The sequence below is a fragment of the Mustela erminea genome, chromosome 5 (genome assembly GCF_009829155.1).
Source record: "Mustela erminea isolate mMusErm1 chromosome 5, mMusErm1.Pri, whole genome shotgun sequence".
Classification (NCBI taxonomy): Eukaryota; Metazoa; Chordata; class Mammalia; order Carnivora; family Mustelidae; genus Mustela; species Mustela erminea.
Window position 1 is genome coordinate 29,280,762 of NC_045618.1, and position 18,928 is coordinate 29,299,689.

Below are 18,928 nucleotides of genomic sequence, written 5' to 3' on the forward strand. Positions count from 1 at the left end.
AGGTGAACCATGAGAGACTATAGACTCTGAAAAACAATCTGAGGGTTTTGAAGGGACGGGGGGTGGGAGGTTGGGGTACCAGGTGGTGGGTATTATAGAGGGCACGGATTGCATGGAGCACCGGGTGTGGTGCAAAAATAATGAATACTGTTATGCTGGAAATAAAAAAAAAATAAAATAAATTTAATTTTTAAAAAAAAAAAAAAAAAAGAAATAACAGGTGCTGGCAATAATGCAAAGAAGGGGGAACCCTCTTACACTGCTGGTGAGAATGCAAACTGGTGCAGCCACTGTGGAAGACAGTATGGAGGTTCCTCAAAATATTAAGAATAGAACTACCCTACAATCCTTCAACTGTGCTACTAGGTATTACCCAACAAATACAAAATTGCTAATTCAAAGGGATATATGCATGCTGATGTTCACAGCAACATTATCTACAAAAGTAGCCCAGATGACCAGACTGATGAAAGGAAAAGGAGATGTATTATGTGTATCTATATAGATCTATCTATATATATATAGATACACACACACACACACAGAGAGAGAGAGAGACAATGGAATATTACTTAGCTATAAATAAGAATGGAATCTTACCATTTGCAATGACATGGATAGAACTAGAGAGTGTTGTGCTAGGTGCTAGGTGAAATAAGACAGAGAAAGATAAATGCCATATAATCTCACTCATGTGTGTAATTTTTTAAAAAATGAGCAAAAGGGGGGGATGTGAAGCAAACCAAGAAACAGACTATTATCTACATAGAACAGATTGATGGTTACCAGAGAGGAGATTGGTTGGGGGGATGGGTTAAATAGACGATGGGATTAAGGAGTGCATGTGCTATGACGGGCACCGGGTATTGTATAGAAGTATTGAATCACTACATCATATAGCTGAAACTAACATTACACTCTATGTTAACTGGAATTAAATTAAAAATAAATAAATAAAAGCTTCTACAAAGCAAAGGAAACAATAAACTAAAAGATGACCTGCTGAAGGGGAAGGTATCTGCAAATGACATACACAGTAAAGGGTTAATATCCAATATATATAAAAAACTTATATAACTCAACAACCCCAAAACAAATAAGCTAACTAAAAAGTAGGCAGAAGACATGAACAGACATTTTCTCCAAAGAAGACATACAGATGGCCAACAAACAAACAGAAAGATGGTCAACAAATGAAAACCACAATTAGGTATCACCTCACACCTGTCAGATGGCTAAAACCAAAAACACAAGAAGCACCAAGTGTTGGAGAGGATATGGAAAAAAAGGACCCCTTGTGTACTGTTCATGGGAATGCAAACTGTTATAGCCACTGTAGAAAACAGTATGGAGGTTCCTTAAAAAATAAAAAAATAGAACTACCATATAATCCAGTAATTCTAGTACTAGGTATTTACCCAAAGATATGAAAACACTGATTCAAAAAGATATATGTACCCCTAGGTTTACTGCAGCATTATTTATAATATCCAAATTATGGAAGCAACTCAAATGTCAACTGATAGATGAAAGGGTAAAGAATATGTGGTGTATATACACAATGGAATATTAGTCAGCCATAAAAAAGGAATGAAATCTCACCATTTGCAAGAGCATGGATGGATCAAGAGGGTATTATGCTAAGTGAAAGTAGTCAGGGAAAGACAAATACCATATGATTTCACTTATATGTGGAATTTTTTAAAAATGAACAAAGAAAAAAGAGAAAAAAACAGACTCTTAAATAGAACAATCCAGTAGTTGCCAGAGGGCAGTTGGGGAGGAGGATGAGTGAAACAGGTGATGAGAACTGAGCAATGTATAGAATTGCTGAATTACTACATTGTATACCTGAAATTAATATAACACTATATGTTAAATAAACTGGAATTACAAAAGAAATTTAAAATATAAAAATTAGTTGAGGGGATGGGGCTAAAGATGCAAATCTAGGAGCACTAGAGAGACAAGAGTTGAAGCAATGATAATGATTGTGATACTGAAGAAAAAGAACAAGTGAAGTGGGGAAAGTCTGTAAAACATAGGCAGCAAAAGGAAAAGGGAAGATAGGAAAGGATTAGTTAGAAAAGCAGAAGGAAAATCAAGATAGTGCAGCATACTCTAGAAAAAGGTACCTCACTGTGTGCATAATGGAAAAAATCAGAATACCCTTTTAAACTTATTAATAACATTCTGAAAAGCAAATGCAGTATAGCACAGAGGAAAATGGTATTATAAAGAATTCAAGAAAATATGGATGACAAGGTGATAGAAAATGGCTCAGCCTGCTCTTTCCAAGGAATGTGAAGATTTACAGAAGAACAGAATAGACAATTTGCACAATTGGGAGTACACAGGTAGGCAATCTAGAAGAAGAAAGCAGAGAAGACATAAGAAATGATGAGGCTAATTCCAAGAGCAGGCAAGAAGGCACAGCAGAAGAGAAAAGGGTTACCGCCATAAATCAGGAAAACGCTATCTTCCTCATGAGAAAATTAAAATCAACTGTAATTATGAGTGGATGTTATAACTGAAAATGAATCAGTGACACCATTAAGAAACTGAAAATAAAAGCCAATTTTATATATTGAATAACACCAAGATCTAAGATAAAATCAGGTTCTGAATAAATCAGGCTACAGTAATGGTCACTATCAACTAAACAGTGACTTATTTTCAACCATCTATGTACACAAAAAGAAGGAAGGAATTTGAAATGAAAATTTCAACAATTCCATGAATTCACAAAAAGTATTATGAGAAAAAAATTATATCTTGATTAAATAACAGGACTGAAATGAATGTCTTTAGTATATACGTCTCAAGAGAATTAAATTTTTAGTAGAACTTAAGTATATTTTTTAAAGCCAGTTAAAAAATGACTGAATTATTAGCACTCTTGGATTAGTAATAACACAACAAAAATGCATTGAGGAAAAATTAAGAAGTAGAACACAAATGGAATATGGTGTTCTACAATTCTAACATTTTATAAAGTATTTACAGTACACCAGAGATGGCACTGACTGCTTTGAAACAAGCATATACTAATTTAATCCTTTCCTCAAAATTTTTGAAATGTAGGTAAGGTCATTCCTAATTTGAAAATTAACAAATAGGGTAAAAGGTAAAATAACCTAAGGTCGTTCAGCTACTAATTGGTAAAGTCGGGACCTGAATTCAATTCTATCCAACTCTAGAGACTTCAGTCTTCAATATGACAAAAAATTACTTTTGAAGAAGGAACAATTCTTGATGAATGTTGAGCCAAAGTTCCTGATTCTAAGAATCACCTGGAGGACCTATAAAAAATAAAGTTCTCCAGGCCCCACTCCAGCTTACTGAAGGACCCTGCAAGGACAGACCTTAGAAATCAGATGACTGTTATGATCAGGCAACCTTGGAAAACACTGGCATGTGACAAAACCAAAGGCAAGAAGAGATTCTGTCTCATAAATTAGTACGTCTGGGTATGAAATTATGTGATAAATTTCATGAAAACTTTTTTAGATATTTATGCAATTACCCTAAGAGCAATTCAATCATAATACTTTTTTAAAAGATTTTATTTATTTACTTGAAAGAAAGAGTGAACATGAAAGAGAGCAAGTGAGAGAGAGAGAGAGAACACATGTGGGGGGAGGGTGGAAGGAGAGCGGCAATCAGACTTCCCACTTAGCAGGGAGCCTGACGCAGGGCTTGATCCCAGGACCCTGGGATCATGATCTGAGCCAAAGGCAGAAGCTTAACTGACTGAGATACGCAGGTGCCCTGACATACTACATTCCAAAATGGAGTTTTGGAATGTAAAAATTAAGAGAATGGATAGGGGGGAGGAGTCAAGATGGCGGAGAAGTAGCAGGCTGAGACTGCTTCAGGTAGCCGGAGATCAGCTAGATAGCTTATCTAAAGACTGCAAACACCTGAAAATCCATCGGCAGATCGAAGAGAAGAAGAACAGCAATTCTGGAAACAGAAAAACAACCACTTTCTGAAAGGTAGGACCGGCGGAGAAGTGAATCCAAAGCGACGGGAAGATAGACCCCGGGGGGAGGGGCCGGCTCCCGGCAAGCGGCGGAGCAACCGCGCACAAAATCAGGACTTTTAAAAGTCTGTTCCGCTGAGGGACATCGCTCCAGAGGCTAAAACGGGGCGAAGCCCACGCGGGGTCAGCGTGGCCTCAGGTCCCGCAGGGTCACAGAAGGATCAGGGGTGTCTGAGTGTCGCAGACCTTGCGGGTATTGGAACGGGAAAGCCGGCTACAGAGACAGAGCCGACAGTAAGCTCACAGCTCGGTGTTACCTTGAACTGGTCGCAGGCTCGGTGAGCTCGGAGCGCGGCCGGAGGTCAGGCAGACAGGAGTAACTGGGCGCTGTTCTCTGAGGGCGCACTGAGGAGTGCGGCCCTGGGCTCTCGGCTCCTCCGGGCCGGAGACAAGGAGGCCGCCATTTGTATTCCCGTCCTCCGGAACTCTACGGAAAGCGCTCAGGGAACAAAAGCTCCTGAAAGCAAACCCGAGCGGATTACTCACCCCGGCCCCGGGTAAGGGCGGTGTCATTCCGCCTGGGGCAGAGACACTTGAGAATCACTACAACAGGCCCCTCCCCCAGAAGATCAACAAGAAATCCAGCCGAGACCAAGTTCACCTACCAAGGAGTGCGGTTTCAATACCAAGGAGAGCAGCAGAATTCCAGAGGAGGAGAAAGCCAAGCAAGGAACTCATGGCTTTTTCCCTGTGATTTTTTTTTAGTCTTGCAGTTAATTTAATTTTTTTCTTTTTCAATTTTTGGTTTTTTTTCCTCGCCTTCAGGTAAATTTCTTTTTTTTTTAACTGTTACCTTTTTCTTTTTTAACGATTTTTTACTAGTTTATCTAATATATATATTTTTTCATTTTTACATTTTTCTTAGGTGTTTTCCTTTTTTTTTTTTCTTAATTCTTTTCTTTTCTTTTTTTTTTCTTTTTTCTTTTTTTTTTTTTCTTCCTTTTTGAACCTCTTTTTTTCCCCTTTCTCCCCCCTCACGATTTTGGATCTCTTCTAATTTGGTTAAAGCATTTTTTCCTGGGGTTGTTGCCACCCTTTTAGTATTTTACTTGCCCCTTCATATACTCTTATCTGGACAAAATGACAAGACGGAAAAATTCAACACAAAAAAAAGAACAAGAGGCAGTACCGAAGGCTAGGGATCTAATCAATACAGACATTGGTAATATGTCAGATCTAGAGTTCAGAATGACAATTCTCAAGGTTCTAGCCGGGCTCGAAAAACGCATGGAAGATATTAGAGAAACCCTCTCGAGAGATATAAAAGCCCTTTCTGGAGAAATAAAAGAACTAAAATCTAACCAAGTTGAAATCAAAAAAGGTATTAATGAGGTGCAATCAAAAATGGAGGCTCTCACTGCTAGGATAAATGAGGCAGAAGAAAGAATTAGTGATATAGAAGACCAAATGACAGAGAATAAAGAAGCTGAGCAAAAGAGGGACAAACAGCTACTGGACCACGAGGGGAGAATTCGAGAGATAAGTGACACCATAAGACGGAACAACATTAGAATAATTGGGATTCCAGAAGAAGAAGAAAGAGAGAGGGGAGCAGAAGGTATACTGGAGAGAATTATTGGGGAGAATTTCCCCAATATGGCAAAGGGAACGAGCATCAAAATTCAGGAGGTTCAGAGAACGCCCCTCAAAATAAATAAGAATAGGCCCACACCCCGTCACCTAATAGTAAAATTTACAAGTCTCAGTGACAAAGAGAAAATCCTGAAAGCAGCCCGGGAAAAGAAGTCTGTAACATACAATGGTAAAAATATTAGATTGGCAGCTGACTTATCCACAGAGACCTGGCAGGCCAGAAAGAGCTGGCATGATATTTTCAGAGCACTAAACGAGAAAAACATGCAGCCAAGAATACTATATCCAGCTAGGCTATCATTGAAAATGGAAGGAGAGATTAAAAGCTTCCAGGACAAACAAAAACTGAAAGAATTTGCAAATACCAAACCAGCTCTACAGGAAATATTGAAAGGGGTCCTCTAAGCAAAGAGAGAGCCTACAAGTGGTAGATCAGAAAGGAACAGAGACCATGTACAGTAACAGTCACCTTACAGGCAATACAATGGGACTAAATTCATATCTCTCAATAGTTACCCTGAATGTTAATGGGCTAAATGCCCCTGTCAAAAGACACAGGGTATCAGAATGGATAAAAAAACAAAACCCATCTATATGTTGCCTCCAAGAAACTCATTTTAAGCCCGAAGACACCTCCAGATTTAAAGTGAGGGGGTGGAAAAGAATTTACCATGCTAATGGACATCAGAAGAAAGCAGGAGTGGCAATCCTTATATCAGATCAATTAGATTTTAAGCCAAAGACTATAATAAGAGATGAGGAAGGACACTAAATCATACTCAAAGGGTCTGTCCAACAAGAAGATTTAACAATTTTAAATATCTATGCCCCCAACGTGGGAGCAGCCAACTATATAAACCAATTAATAACAAAATCAAAGAAACACATCAACAATAATACAATAATAGTAGGGGACTTTAACACTCCCCTCACTGAAATGGACAGATCATCCAAGCAAAAGATCAGCAAGGAAATAAAGGCCTTAAACGACACACTGGACCAGATGGACATCACAGATATATTCAGAATATTTCATCCCAAAGCAACAGAATACACATTCTTCTCTAGTGCACATGGAACATTCTCCAGAATAGATCACATCCTCGGTCCTAAATCAGGACTCAACCGGTATCAAAAGATTGGGATCATTCCCTGCATATTTTCAGACCACAATGCTCTAAAGCTAAAACTCAACCACAAAAGGAAGTTTGGAAAGAACCCAAATACATGGAGACTAAACAGCATCCTTCTAAAGAATGAATGGGTCAACCAGGAAATTAAAGAAGAATTGAAAAAAATCATGGAAACAAATGATAATGAAAATACAACAGTTCAAAATCTGTGGGACACAACAAAGGCAGTCCTGAGAGGAAAATATATAGCGGTACAAGCCTTTCTCAAGAAACAAGAAAGGTCTCAGGTACACAACCTAACCCTACACCTAAAGGAGCTGGAGAAAGAACAAGAAAGAAACCCTAAGCCCAACAAGAGGAGAGAAATCATAAAGATCAGAGCAGAAATCAATGAAATAGAAACCAAAAAAACAATAGAACAAATCAACGAAACTAGGAGCTGGTTCTTTGAAAGAATTAATAAAATTGATAAACCCCTGGCCCGACTTATCAAAAAGAAAAGAGAAAGGACCCAAATAAATAAAATCATGAATGAAAGAGGAGAGATCACAACTAACACCAAAGAAATACAAACTATTATAAGAACATACTATGAGCAACTCTACGCCAATAAATTTGACAATCTGGAAGAAATGGATGCATTCCTAGAAACATATAAACTACCACAACTGAACCAGGAAGAAATAGAAAGCCTGAACAGACCCATAACCAGTAAGGAGATTGAAACAGTCATTAAAAATCTCCAAACAAACAAAAGCCCAGGGCCAGACGGCTTCCCGGGGGAATTCTACCAAACATTTAAAGAAGAACTAATTCCTATTCTCCTGAAACTGTTCCAAAAAATAGAAATGGAAGGAAAACTTCCAAACTCATTTTATGAGGCCAGCATCACCTTGATCCCAAAACCAGACAAGGATCCCACCAAAAAAGAGAGCTATAGACCGATATCCTTGATGAACACAGATGCAAAAATACTCAACAAAATACTAGCCAATAGGATTCAACAGTACATTAAAAAGATTATTCACCACGACCAAGTGGGATTTATTCCAGGGCTGCAAGGTTGGTTCAACATCCGCAAATCAGTCAATGTGATACAACACATCAATAAAAGAAAGAACAAGAACCATATGATACTCTCAATAGATGCTGAAAAAGCATTTGACAAAGTACAGCATCCCTTCCTGATCAAAACTCTTCAAAGTGTAGGGATAGAGGGCACATACCTCAATATCATCAAAAACCCACCACAAATATCATTCTCAATGGAGAAAAACTGAAAGCTTTTCCGCTAAGGTCAGGAACACGGCAGGGATGTCCATTATCACCACTGCTATTCAACATTGTACTAGAGGTCCTAGCCTCAGCAATCAGACAACAAAAGGAAATTAAAGGCATCCAAATCGGCAAAGAAGAAGTCAAATTATCACTCTTCGCAGATGATATGATACTATATGTGGAAAACCCAAAAGACTCCACTCCAAAACTGCTAGAACTTGTACAGGAATTCAGTAAAGTGTCAGGATATAAAATCAATGCACAGAAATCAGTTGCATTTCTCTACACCAACAGCAAGACAGAAGAAAGAGAAATTAAGGAGTCAATCCCATTTACAATTGCACCCCAAACCATAAGATACCTAGGAATAAACCTAACCAAAGAGACACAGAATCTATACTCAGAAAACTATAAAGTACTCATGAAAGAAATTGAGGAAGACACAAAGAAATGGAAAAATGTTCCATGCTCCTGGATTGGAAGAATAAATATTGTGAAAATGTCTATGCTACCTAAAGCAATCTACACATTTAATGCAATTCCTATCAAAGTACCATCCATCTTTTTCAAAGAAATGGAACAAATAATGCTAAAATTTATATGGAACCAGAAAAGACCTCGAATAGCCAAAGGGATATTGAAAAAGAAAGCCAACGTTGGTGGCATCACAATTCCGGACTTCAAGCTCTATTACAAAGCTGTCGTCATCAAGACAGCATGGTACTGGCACAAAAACAGACACATAGATCAATGGAACAGAATAGAGAGCCCAGAAATAGACCCTCAACTCTATGGTCAACTAATCTTCGACAAAGCAGGAAAGAATGTCCAATGGAAAAAAGACAGCCTCTTCAATAAATGGTGCTGGGAAAATTGGACAGCCACATGCAGAAAAATGAAATTGGACCATTTCCTTACACCACACACAAAAATAGACTCAAAATGGATGAAGGACCTCAATGTGCGAAAGGAATCCATCAAAATCCTTGAGGAGAACACAGGCAGCAACCTCTTTGACCTCTGCCGCAGCAACATCTTCCTAGGAACAACGCAAAAGGCAAGGGAAGCAAGGGCAAAAATGAACTATTGGGATTTCATCAAGATCAAAAGCTTTTGCACAGCAAAGGAAACAGTTAACAAAATCAAAAGACAACTGACAGAATGGGAGAAGATATTTGCAAATGACATATCAGATAAAGGACTAGTGTCCAGAATCTATAAAGAACTTAGCAAATTCAACACCCAAAGAACAAATAATCCAATCAAGAAATGGGCAGAGGACATGAACAGACATTTCTGCAAAGAAGACATCCAGATGGCCAACAGACACATGAAAAAGTGCTCCATATCACTCAGCATCAGGGAAATACAAATCAAAACCACAATGAGATATCACCTCACACCAGTCAGAATGGCTAAAATCAACAAGTCAGGAAATGACAGATGCTGGCGAGGATGCGGAGAAAGGGGAACCCTCCTACACTGTTGGTGGGAATGCAAGCTGGTGCAGCCACTCTGGAAAACAGCATGGAGGTTCCTCAAAATGTTGAAAATAGAACTGCCCTATGACCCAGCAATTGCACTATTGGGTATTTACCCTAAGGATACAAACGTAGTGATCCAAAGGGGCACATGCACCCGAATGTTTATAGCAGCAATGTCCACAATAGCCAAACTATGGAAAGAACCTAGATGTCCATCAACAGATGAATGGATCAAAAAGATGTGGTATATATACACAATGGAATACTATGCAGCCATCAAAAGAAATGAAATCTTGCCATTTGCGACAACATGGATGGAACTAGAGCGTATCATGCTTAGCGAAATAAGTCAAGCAGAGAAAGACAACTATCATATGATCTCCCTGATATGAGGAAGTGGTGATGCAACATGGGGGCTTAAGTTGGTAGGAGAAGAATAAATGAAACAAGATGGGATTGGGAGGGAGACAAACCATAAGTGACTTTTAATCTCACAAAACAAACTGAGGGTTGCTGGGGGGAGGGGGTTTGGGAGAAGGGGGTGGGATTATGGACATTGGGGAGGGTATGTGCTTTGGTGAGTGCTGTGAAGTGTGTAAACCTGGTGATTCACAGACCTGTACCCCTGGGGATAGAGTATTATGCCTCCATCAGAAAGGATGAATACCCAACTTTTGTAGCAACATGGACGGGACTGGAAGAGATTATGCTGAGTGAAATAAGTCAAGCAGAGAGAGTCAATTATCATATGGTTTCACTTATTTGTGGAGCATAACAAATAGCATGGAGGACATGGGGACTTAGAGTGGAGAAGGGAGTTGGGGGAAATTGGAAGGGGAGGTGAACCATGAGAGACTATGGACTCTGAAAAACAATCTGAGGGTTTTGAAGGGACGGGGGGTGGGAGGTTGGGGTACCAGGTGGTGGGTATTATAGAGGGCACGGATTGCATGGAGCACGGGGTGTGGTGCAAAAATAATGAATACTGTTATGCTGGAAATAAAAAAAAAAAAAAAAAGAGAATGGATAGGGTAGAAATTGGTAGCATAGTTTTAAAGCCCTGTTTCATATATCCATAATTTTAGTACAGACTCTTGATTCAGTTTACCTTGATTATTAACAAAAGACAGCTCATATTCTCAGGTAAAGACAGCCAGCAGCTTGACCTTGATGGAGAGTTTTTAAACTGTAGTTTGGGTTAATATGCTTATGAAGCCACTATGGCTTAATAAAACTATAATTTTATAAAGTAAACATATGAAGCAATTTGACAAATCAAAATTCATTTAACTCATATGAAAAGAAGACCAAAAAATGAGAATACTAAACCAAAACCACAGTTGTAAAAGCAGAGGCTTTGGAACCACAAAGACCTGGATTTTAATTCTGGCTGTGTGACCATCAACAATCTACCTTCAGATTGCCCCTCTAGAAAATAAAGATAATAATAATAATACATAGTTCAAAACTTCCACTTCCAGCCCTGAGTGACAGGGTCCAGATATACCCTCTCACCTTAAATAACTAAAAAATTAGGTAAATATATAAAACATAAATTCAATTGATGTATTATAGCGAATATCAAGAGAACAAAAAATAAAAGCACACTATTTTGCAACAGATGCAGAAAAGCAATTTGACAAAATCCAACATCCCTTTGTGATAAAAACACACAACAAAATAGGAATAAAAAGGAACTTCCTCAATCCGATGAAAGGCATCTATAAAAACACACACCTAACATCATACTTTATGATGAAAGACTAAATACCTCCCCTAAAGACTGGGAAAAAAACAAAGATATCCTGTCCACGTTTATCACTTCTATTCTACACTGAATTTCAGGTTCTACCTAAAGCAAAAAGGAAGAAAAACTAATCAAAGACAACCAGGTGGAAAAGAAATAAACCTATATCTATTTGCAGATAACATGATCTTGTATATAGAAAGTCCTAAAGAATCCACTAAAAAGCTATTAGAAGTAAAGAGTCAGTTTAAGCAAGGTTGCAAGAGACAAGACTAACATATAAAATTCAACTGTATTTTTATGCACTAATAATAAATGGTCTGAAAATGAAATTAAGAAAATTCCAATTTATAAGCATGTCTACAAGAATACATATTTAGGAATAAATTTAAATAAGGTGACTTTCACACTGAAAACTTCAAAGCACTAAATAGACATATACATCAAAGGGATACAATACTATAATGGTAATCAAGATAAAGTGGTATTGGCATAAAAATAGGCACAGAGACAAATGAAACAGAATAGACGGTCAGAAACAGACCCATACATATGTATGGCAAATAGCTTTTCAACAACAGTACTACAGCAATTCAATATAAAAAAGATACTCTTTTCAACAATTGGTACTTGGATATTGGATATCCCTACGTAAAAAATCAATCTCAATCCTACCTCACACCATATACAAAATTTAACTCAAACGGGAACATAGACCTCATTGTAAAATGTAAAACTCCTACAAAAAAAATTAAGAGAAAATCTTAGTGACTATAAATTTAGGTAAATATCTTTTATTTATTTATATTTTTTAAAGATTTTATTTATTCATTTGACAGAGATCACAAGTAGGCAGAGAGGCAGGCAGAGAGAGAGGAGGAAGCAGGCTACCCGCTGAGCAGAGAGCCTGACTCGGGGCTCGATCCGAGGACCCTGAGATCATGACCTGAGCCCAGGCAGAGGCTTTAACCCACTGAGCCACCCAGGTGCCCCAGAGATTTTTTATATAGGACACAAAAAAACACAAAGTATAGAAGGAAAAAAGTTAATACATTGGACTTTGGCAATTTTTAAAACTTCAAAACACACTTTAAAGAAAAGGAAAAGGCAGGATGCCTGGATGGTTCAGTCAGTTAAGCATCTGCCTTCAGCTAAGGTTATGATCCCAGAGTCCTGGGATCAAGTCCCACATCAGGCTCATTGCTCAGTCTGCTTCTCCCTCTGCCTTTGCCTGCCACTCCCCCTGCCCATGCTCTCCCTCTCTCTCTCTCTAACAAATAAATAAATCTTTAAAAAAAAAAAAAAAAAAAAAGAGAGAGAGAGAGAAAGAAGAAAAGGAAAAGGCAATCCAAAGACATAAGAAATTATTTACAAAACATAGGTCTTAGTATCTAAAATACATGGAAGTCCTTTAAGAAATCTTTTCATTTATTACAACATGGATGAAACTGGAGGGCAAGATGCTAAATTAAATGAGCCAGACAAAGAAAGACAAATGCTGCATGGTATCACTTATATTTGGAATCTAAATAAAGTTGAACTCATAAAAACAAAGTAGAAAAGTGGTTGCCAGGGGCTGAGAATGGGAAAAGAAATAGGGAGAGGATGGTAAAAGTGCTTAAACTTTCAGGTTTAAGATGAATAACTTCTGAGGATCTAATGGGCAACACAGTGACTACAGTTGATAACACTGTAGTGTATAAATGAAATATGCTAAGAGAATAGAATTTAAACATTCTCTCTCTCTCTCTCTCTCTCTCTCACACACACACACACACACACACACACACACACACACACACACAGATAAATATATGAGGTGATGGATGTCTTATTTAACCTGATGAGGGGAATGCTTTCACAATGTATATGTATAACAAATCATCATGCTGTATACCTTATATGCCTTACTATTTGTCAATTATATCTCAATAAAGCTAAAAAATGTAATAATAAAATAATCTAACTTTAATAAATAAGATGTTCGAACACATATTTCACCAAATAAGAGATAAAGATATGAAATAAGCACTGAAAAGATGTTCAAAAATGAAAATTAAAACCAAATGAGATATCATAGACACATAATAAAGTGGAATGGCTAAAATTACAATGTGTAACCATGTCAAATGTTGGTTAGAATGTGCTTAATTAGAACTCTCATCCACTGCTGGTAAGAATATCTAATACCACAACTATCCCCTGCTTTTTGAAAGTTCTCATTATACCACTTTGCTTTTATGAGAGACCTACACTAGCACTTGTTTTTGCTAACCAAAATAAATTCAAAGAGGATGTCTGCTTTATGAAAAAAAGCAAAAAAACAAAAATCATGTTCAGTGTCTGTTTTTACAGTGAGCCATTATAGAGTCAGCACACCCCAAACAGTATGAGCGGCGCTGCCCAGCTCCTTCCCTGGAAACTACACTCAGCATCTCAGCATCAGGCCACCACAGTTTTGAACTGTGTTGGTGAATATCTGTGCTTTGTCTCAATTTATTTTGTGCATCCATTAGCAAGATGTGTCCTAACGTATCAGAAAAGCCTAAAAGATATTATTTTTCCATATAAATTAATGGTAATTGCATCTTTATGCCATTTTAGATTATAAAAAGTTTCATTGGAACACTCTACTTTCAGATAGTGGGGGGAACCTATATAATAACCACTTTGGAAAACCATATAAGTTAAATATGAACCTATTATGTGCTATGGTGAGTGCTGTGAAGTGTGTAAACCTGGCAATTCACAGACCTGTACCCCTGGGGATAAAAATATATTATATGTTTATAAAAAATAAAAAATTAAAAAAATACATGAACCTATTATAAGGCTCTGCTATTTCATTCTTAGATATTTACCCAAGAAAATAAAAGCACACATCTGCACAAAGACTTGTACATGACAGTTCACAGCAGCTAGATCTATAATGGCCAAAAAACAAGAAAGTAAACAAATAGCTATCAACAGGTGACCGGCTTAACAAATCATGGTATTTCTACACAATGGTATACTTCTCAGCAATGAAAAGGAAGTGATACACACAATAGTATGGATCACGTCCAAAGTAACTATGTTGTGTGAAAGATGCCAGAGGAAAAGAATATATACTGTGTGGTTCCATTCATATGAAATTCTAGTGAATGCTAACGTCCATAGTGACAAAAAGCAAATCAGCAACTGCACAGTAACAGAGTTGGAGGAAGGAATGAATACAAAGAAGCGTGAGCAAACTTCTGAGGGCCCAGAAACTGCTTCTTATCTCCATTGTGCTGAGGTTTCAGGAAATCATACATGTCAAAACTCATCAAACTGATGCTTTACATACGTGCTATTTGTTGTCTGTCAATTGCACCTCAAAAAAGCTGCAAAACATTAATATACATCTTAAAGGATTATTGTAAGTATATGATTTTGCACCTAATATGTTTTAAGCAAGCCTATTATTCTGGCATAGAATAATTACTTCACAAATATCAGCCTCTTATATTAACAATTGAAAAGAGAACTTAGGGAACTAATTCAGTGTTCAAAGTACCTAAGATATACCTTAGCTTCTTCCTCTTGTGCTTTTTTAACAATTGCTTGTAATTGCACCTCTCGTTTAAATTCAGCATGAAGTAATTTCTCTTCCATCATCCTGCGTCGTTGATCTAATAATTCTTCCTTCCACTTCCGGACATCCTTCTCCTATACAGAGTGAGATAATCACACATAGTAATTTAACAGATAAACAGCTTAGGAATTACAAAGTCTAGAACCTAGAAAGCCCTAAAGGAGCATGACTTGTGATTTAGAACCCAGACTAAGAAGCCAGACTGCTTGAGTTCACAACTACCTTGGTCCCTTGCTAGCAAAAGCAAAAGTTGGTTCAACATGAGTGGGAATAAAACTAACATTTCAGTTGAATTTCAGCTATATAATTATGTCCTTAACCACCTAAAAAAGTATGATGTGTTAACAGCTCTGGATTAGGAGCTAGAAGACAGATCTTCAAAGCTCTTTGGTCAGCCAATTATCAGTCATATGCCACTGGAAACAGTACTTTACCTCTCCTAGACTCATTTTTCACACCTATAAAATGGAATTCAGTAACTGTCCAACTCTGTGAGCTACAAAGAAGTCTGGTGATGAGATCACATATGAAAACAGTGCTGAAACTATAACCTATTATACAAAGAGAAAGTAGATTTATCATTAAAATCAAAGAGTAACTTACATAAATGGAAAATTAAACCAAAGAACCTCTAACATATTGTACAATTTCAAGAACTTATTATTCTGTTTGCATGAATATTGGCAGATTATATTACATAAGAAAATAAACTATATAACTTTATGTGTCTTAAAGACACAGTAAGAAGTGCCCGGGTGGTCCAGTTAGTTATGCATCTGCCTTCAGCTCAGGTCATGATCTCAGGGCCCTGGGATTGAGCCCCACACTGGGCTCCCTGCTCAGCGGGGAGTCTGCCTATCCCTCTCCCTTTCCTTCTGTCCCTCTCCGCCCCACTCATGCTCACCTGCCCTCTCCCAAATAAATAAATAAAATAAAACTTAAAAAGACACAGTAAGAGGGAAGTTGTAGTTATGTTACAACATTTCTCTAAAACTAAAAATTAAATAATATATTAACTCTTACAGAACCCCATAACATGGAGTCTGTTTTTCATTTTGATTTACTCATTCTAAATGATTAAAATAAAAATAATGACAAATTCTTGAGATTCAGGTAAAGATAAAAGTTGCAGATTTCCTTCTTTTTCTAGTCAACTTTTCTACTGTACAAAACTTAGAATCTTATACTACACCTCATTTTAAAAAATATTTGATTATTTGATCCAATTATCTCTCCAAAATTTAAAATATACATTGTAAGTAATGCAAATAATATTTTTTTGAGATTTTATTTTTAAATAATCTCTATACCCAACATGGGGCTCGAACTAACAACCCTGAGATCAAGAGACTTTCACATGCTCCACCAACTGAGCCAGCCAGGTGCCCCAAAGCAAATATTTTTCATCTTTGTATATTAGTACTCCTTTCTAGTACTAGAAGATAACAAAGGAGCTCACCTATACTATAACAGTCACATATCTTTTGTCATGTTGTGATAGGTACTTAAAGTATGCAGGCTCCAAGACGGCTCCCAGCAATCCCAGTCACCTGGTATTCAGATCCTTCTGTAATTCCCACCCACACTGTATCAGGATTCTGACCAATAGAATACAGCAAAAGTGACAGCATATCACATCCACAATCAGGTTATAAAAGGCAATGCGGCTTCAATTTTGGCAGCTCATTTGTTCTTTCCCTCTCTCCATCCTCATCTCCATCCCCAACCCCTTCGCCTTTCCTCCCTTTCTCCTGGACTGTTTTCTGTAGGGAAGCCAGTGACCATGTCAAGGACACTTGGGCTGTGGAAAGGCACACATGACAAATAACTGAAGACTATGGTCAACTGGTAAGCAGCACCTTAAGTCTGCCTATAACCACATGAGTGGGTCCAAAAGTGGATCCTTCAGTTCCAAATGACTGACCCCAGCAAATAGCATGACTGCAAACTCACGAGAGACTCCAAATAAAAATCATTAGGGCAGACACTCCCAGGTTCCTTGCCCACATATACTGTGAGATAATAAACATCTGTTGTTTAAAGCGGCTCAGTTTTAAGGTCATTATTATACAGCACACGTAAATAATACAGTACTTGCCTATATCTGGCATGTTGAAGTAATAATAAGAATGATCACACAATGAGCAACCATCATCCTAACACTATGCTACTATTATACATAATTGCCACAGTTAATCATCATGTCAAGTTAATAATTATAATTGTCATTTTACAAATAAAAAAACTGATATGCAATATTGACAAGTAACTTGCCCAGGGCAATATTTTATCATGTGGAAAAACCGGAATTTGATCCCTGGTTGGCTATCTCCAGACCCCATGTTCTTCCCACTCTATCACACTGATCAGCTGAGAATCTTTTCTATAAATTCAGTCAGTACTCCACTTATTCAAACCTGATGATCTGAGGCTCAAAACTATCCTACCAACCATTGTACACTGTCTACAAGACTCCCCAAAGAAACACCCCCATAAAAATGGCAAAAGACAAAGCACAGCTTAATAACTTATGCCAATTCTGCAAACATCAAAATTATTAGCGGGTTTAGAAATGTCAACTTTTTTCTTTTTGTAGGCAACCTTCTGTAATTGAAAAGGTATAAATGCTTTTGTTTCCTAGAAAATTTAATTATTTTTATAGTTCTGCTAGCTTCTCTTAGACAAAAAATAGTCAAGTTAAAAATCAGCCCATCAATTTAAGGCTATCAGAATTTTCTAAGTATTAAAAACTCACCCTTTCTAATAATTTCTGCAGCTTTAATGTTTTCTCTTCACGTAACTTTTCCCTTAGCTGCTGTGCTTTCATTTGTTTTTCTTCATGTTTCTTCTTAGATTCTGCAATTGTTCTATTAACACAAACAAATGGAAAGAAGACACAAATGTTTACATGATAAAGCCAAAATATTTCCTTTAGTCTTCAACATTCCTAAAGTAAATATAAAAAGTATACAAACGTAATTCTGGTCTAACGTTTCAGGAAAACATTGTCACTTTTCAATGAATCTGTAACTATCCTGAGTAATATGCCTTATAATGTTGTTTAGCAACTCTATTTAATAATCAAGAGTAGCTATTTTCCCTTCTGTGAAACATTTCAAATTAATTTTCAAAGCCCAACCTTTTACGAGATGGTGAGGAAAGTTTTTCATGCATGTGAATTCCATGGCCTGGAGGTCTAGCAGGTTCCTCCTCTACAATATCCCCCCATGATGTACTTTGGCGCCAAGTTTCACGAGCTGCCCAAAGAAAAGAAAACCACTGTAACTGTTTAACCACACAGTTCTGTAAAACCAACATTTGAGAACAGAATTTTAAAAGGTATCAGCATTCCCACTCCAAATTATTTATTTTATACATAAACTCCCATTTAGTAAAATAATCTACTTTAAATCCTTCTAGCTACACACACAGTGTGCATGCTTGCATGCGCGCGCACGCACACACACGCGCACACACACACACACACACGCACACACACACACACAGAATACCTTCATAATCTGCAAGGACATCATTCCAGTCCATTGACAAACCACAGAAAGATACACTCCCACTGCCCATGCTGGCCTAAAATGTAATAAGGAAAAGTGAAAAAGAAATACTTGAACATAATTATAACCTTAAAAAAATGAACTGCAAATGTAATTTTCCTAATACATTTAACAAACAGTTCAAAACCAGAAAAAGGTTATATACCTCTTTTAGTTATACTAATCACCAAGTTAAAATATTATAGTCTATACGTTTTAAGAGGAAGATAAACCTACTTTTCTTTAACAGCAGAAACAAATCAAGTAAATTTAAAAGAAACATATTGGCCTCATATTATTACCATGTAACTCTGCCATATTCATAATACACATGAGAAGAGCTCAAGATTATTCTCTGGGTATTAAAATTTAATAGAAAAACATTTGAAACATTTATAGTTATGTCCATTCTGTAAAAAGTCCCTCTTAGCAACATATATATCCTGAGGGCTTAGTGACAGCAAGGCATTATCATTTGCTT

At 37.2% G+C, this 18,928-nt stretch overlaps 1 protein-coding gene across 3 annotated transcripts in view; it reads right to left on the reverse strand.

Annotated features, from left to right (window-relative positions):
- Positions 1 to 18,928, reverse strand: part of SCAPER (S-phase cyclin A associated protein in the ER) — a 520,882-nt gene that overhangs the window by 364,525 nt on the left and 137,429 nt on the right. For all 3 annotated transcript variants that reach the window (XM_032342354.1, XM_032342353.1, XM_032342352.1), the window contains 4 exons: positions 18,409 to 18,484; positions 18,036 to 18,153; positions 17,652 to 17,763; positions 14,830 to 14,970 (listed from right to left, as the gene is read on the reverse strand). In XM_032342354.1, the coding sequence (XP_032198245.1) occupies positions 14,830 to 14,970; positions 17,652 to 17,763; positions 18,036 to 18,153; positions 18,409 to 18,484 (447 nt within the window). The remainder of the gene's footprint in view (positions 1 to 14,829; positions 14,971 to 17,651; positions 17,764 to 18,035; positions 18,154 to 18,408; positions 18,485 to 18,928) is intronic.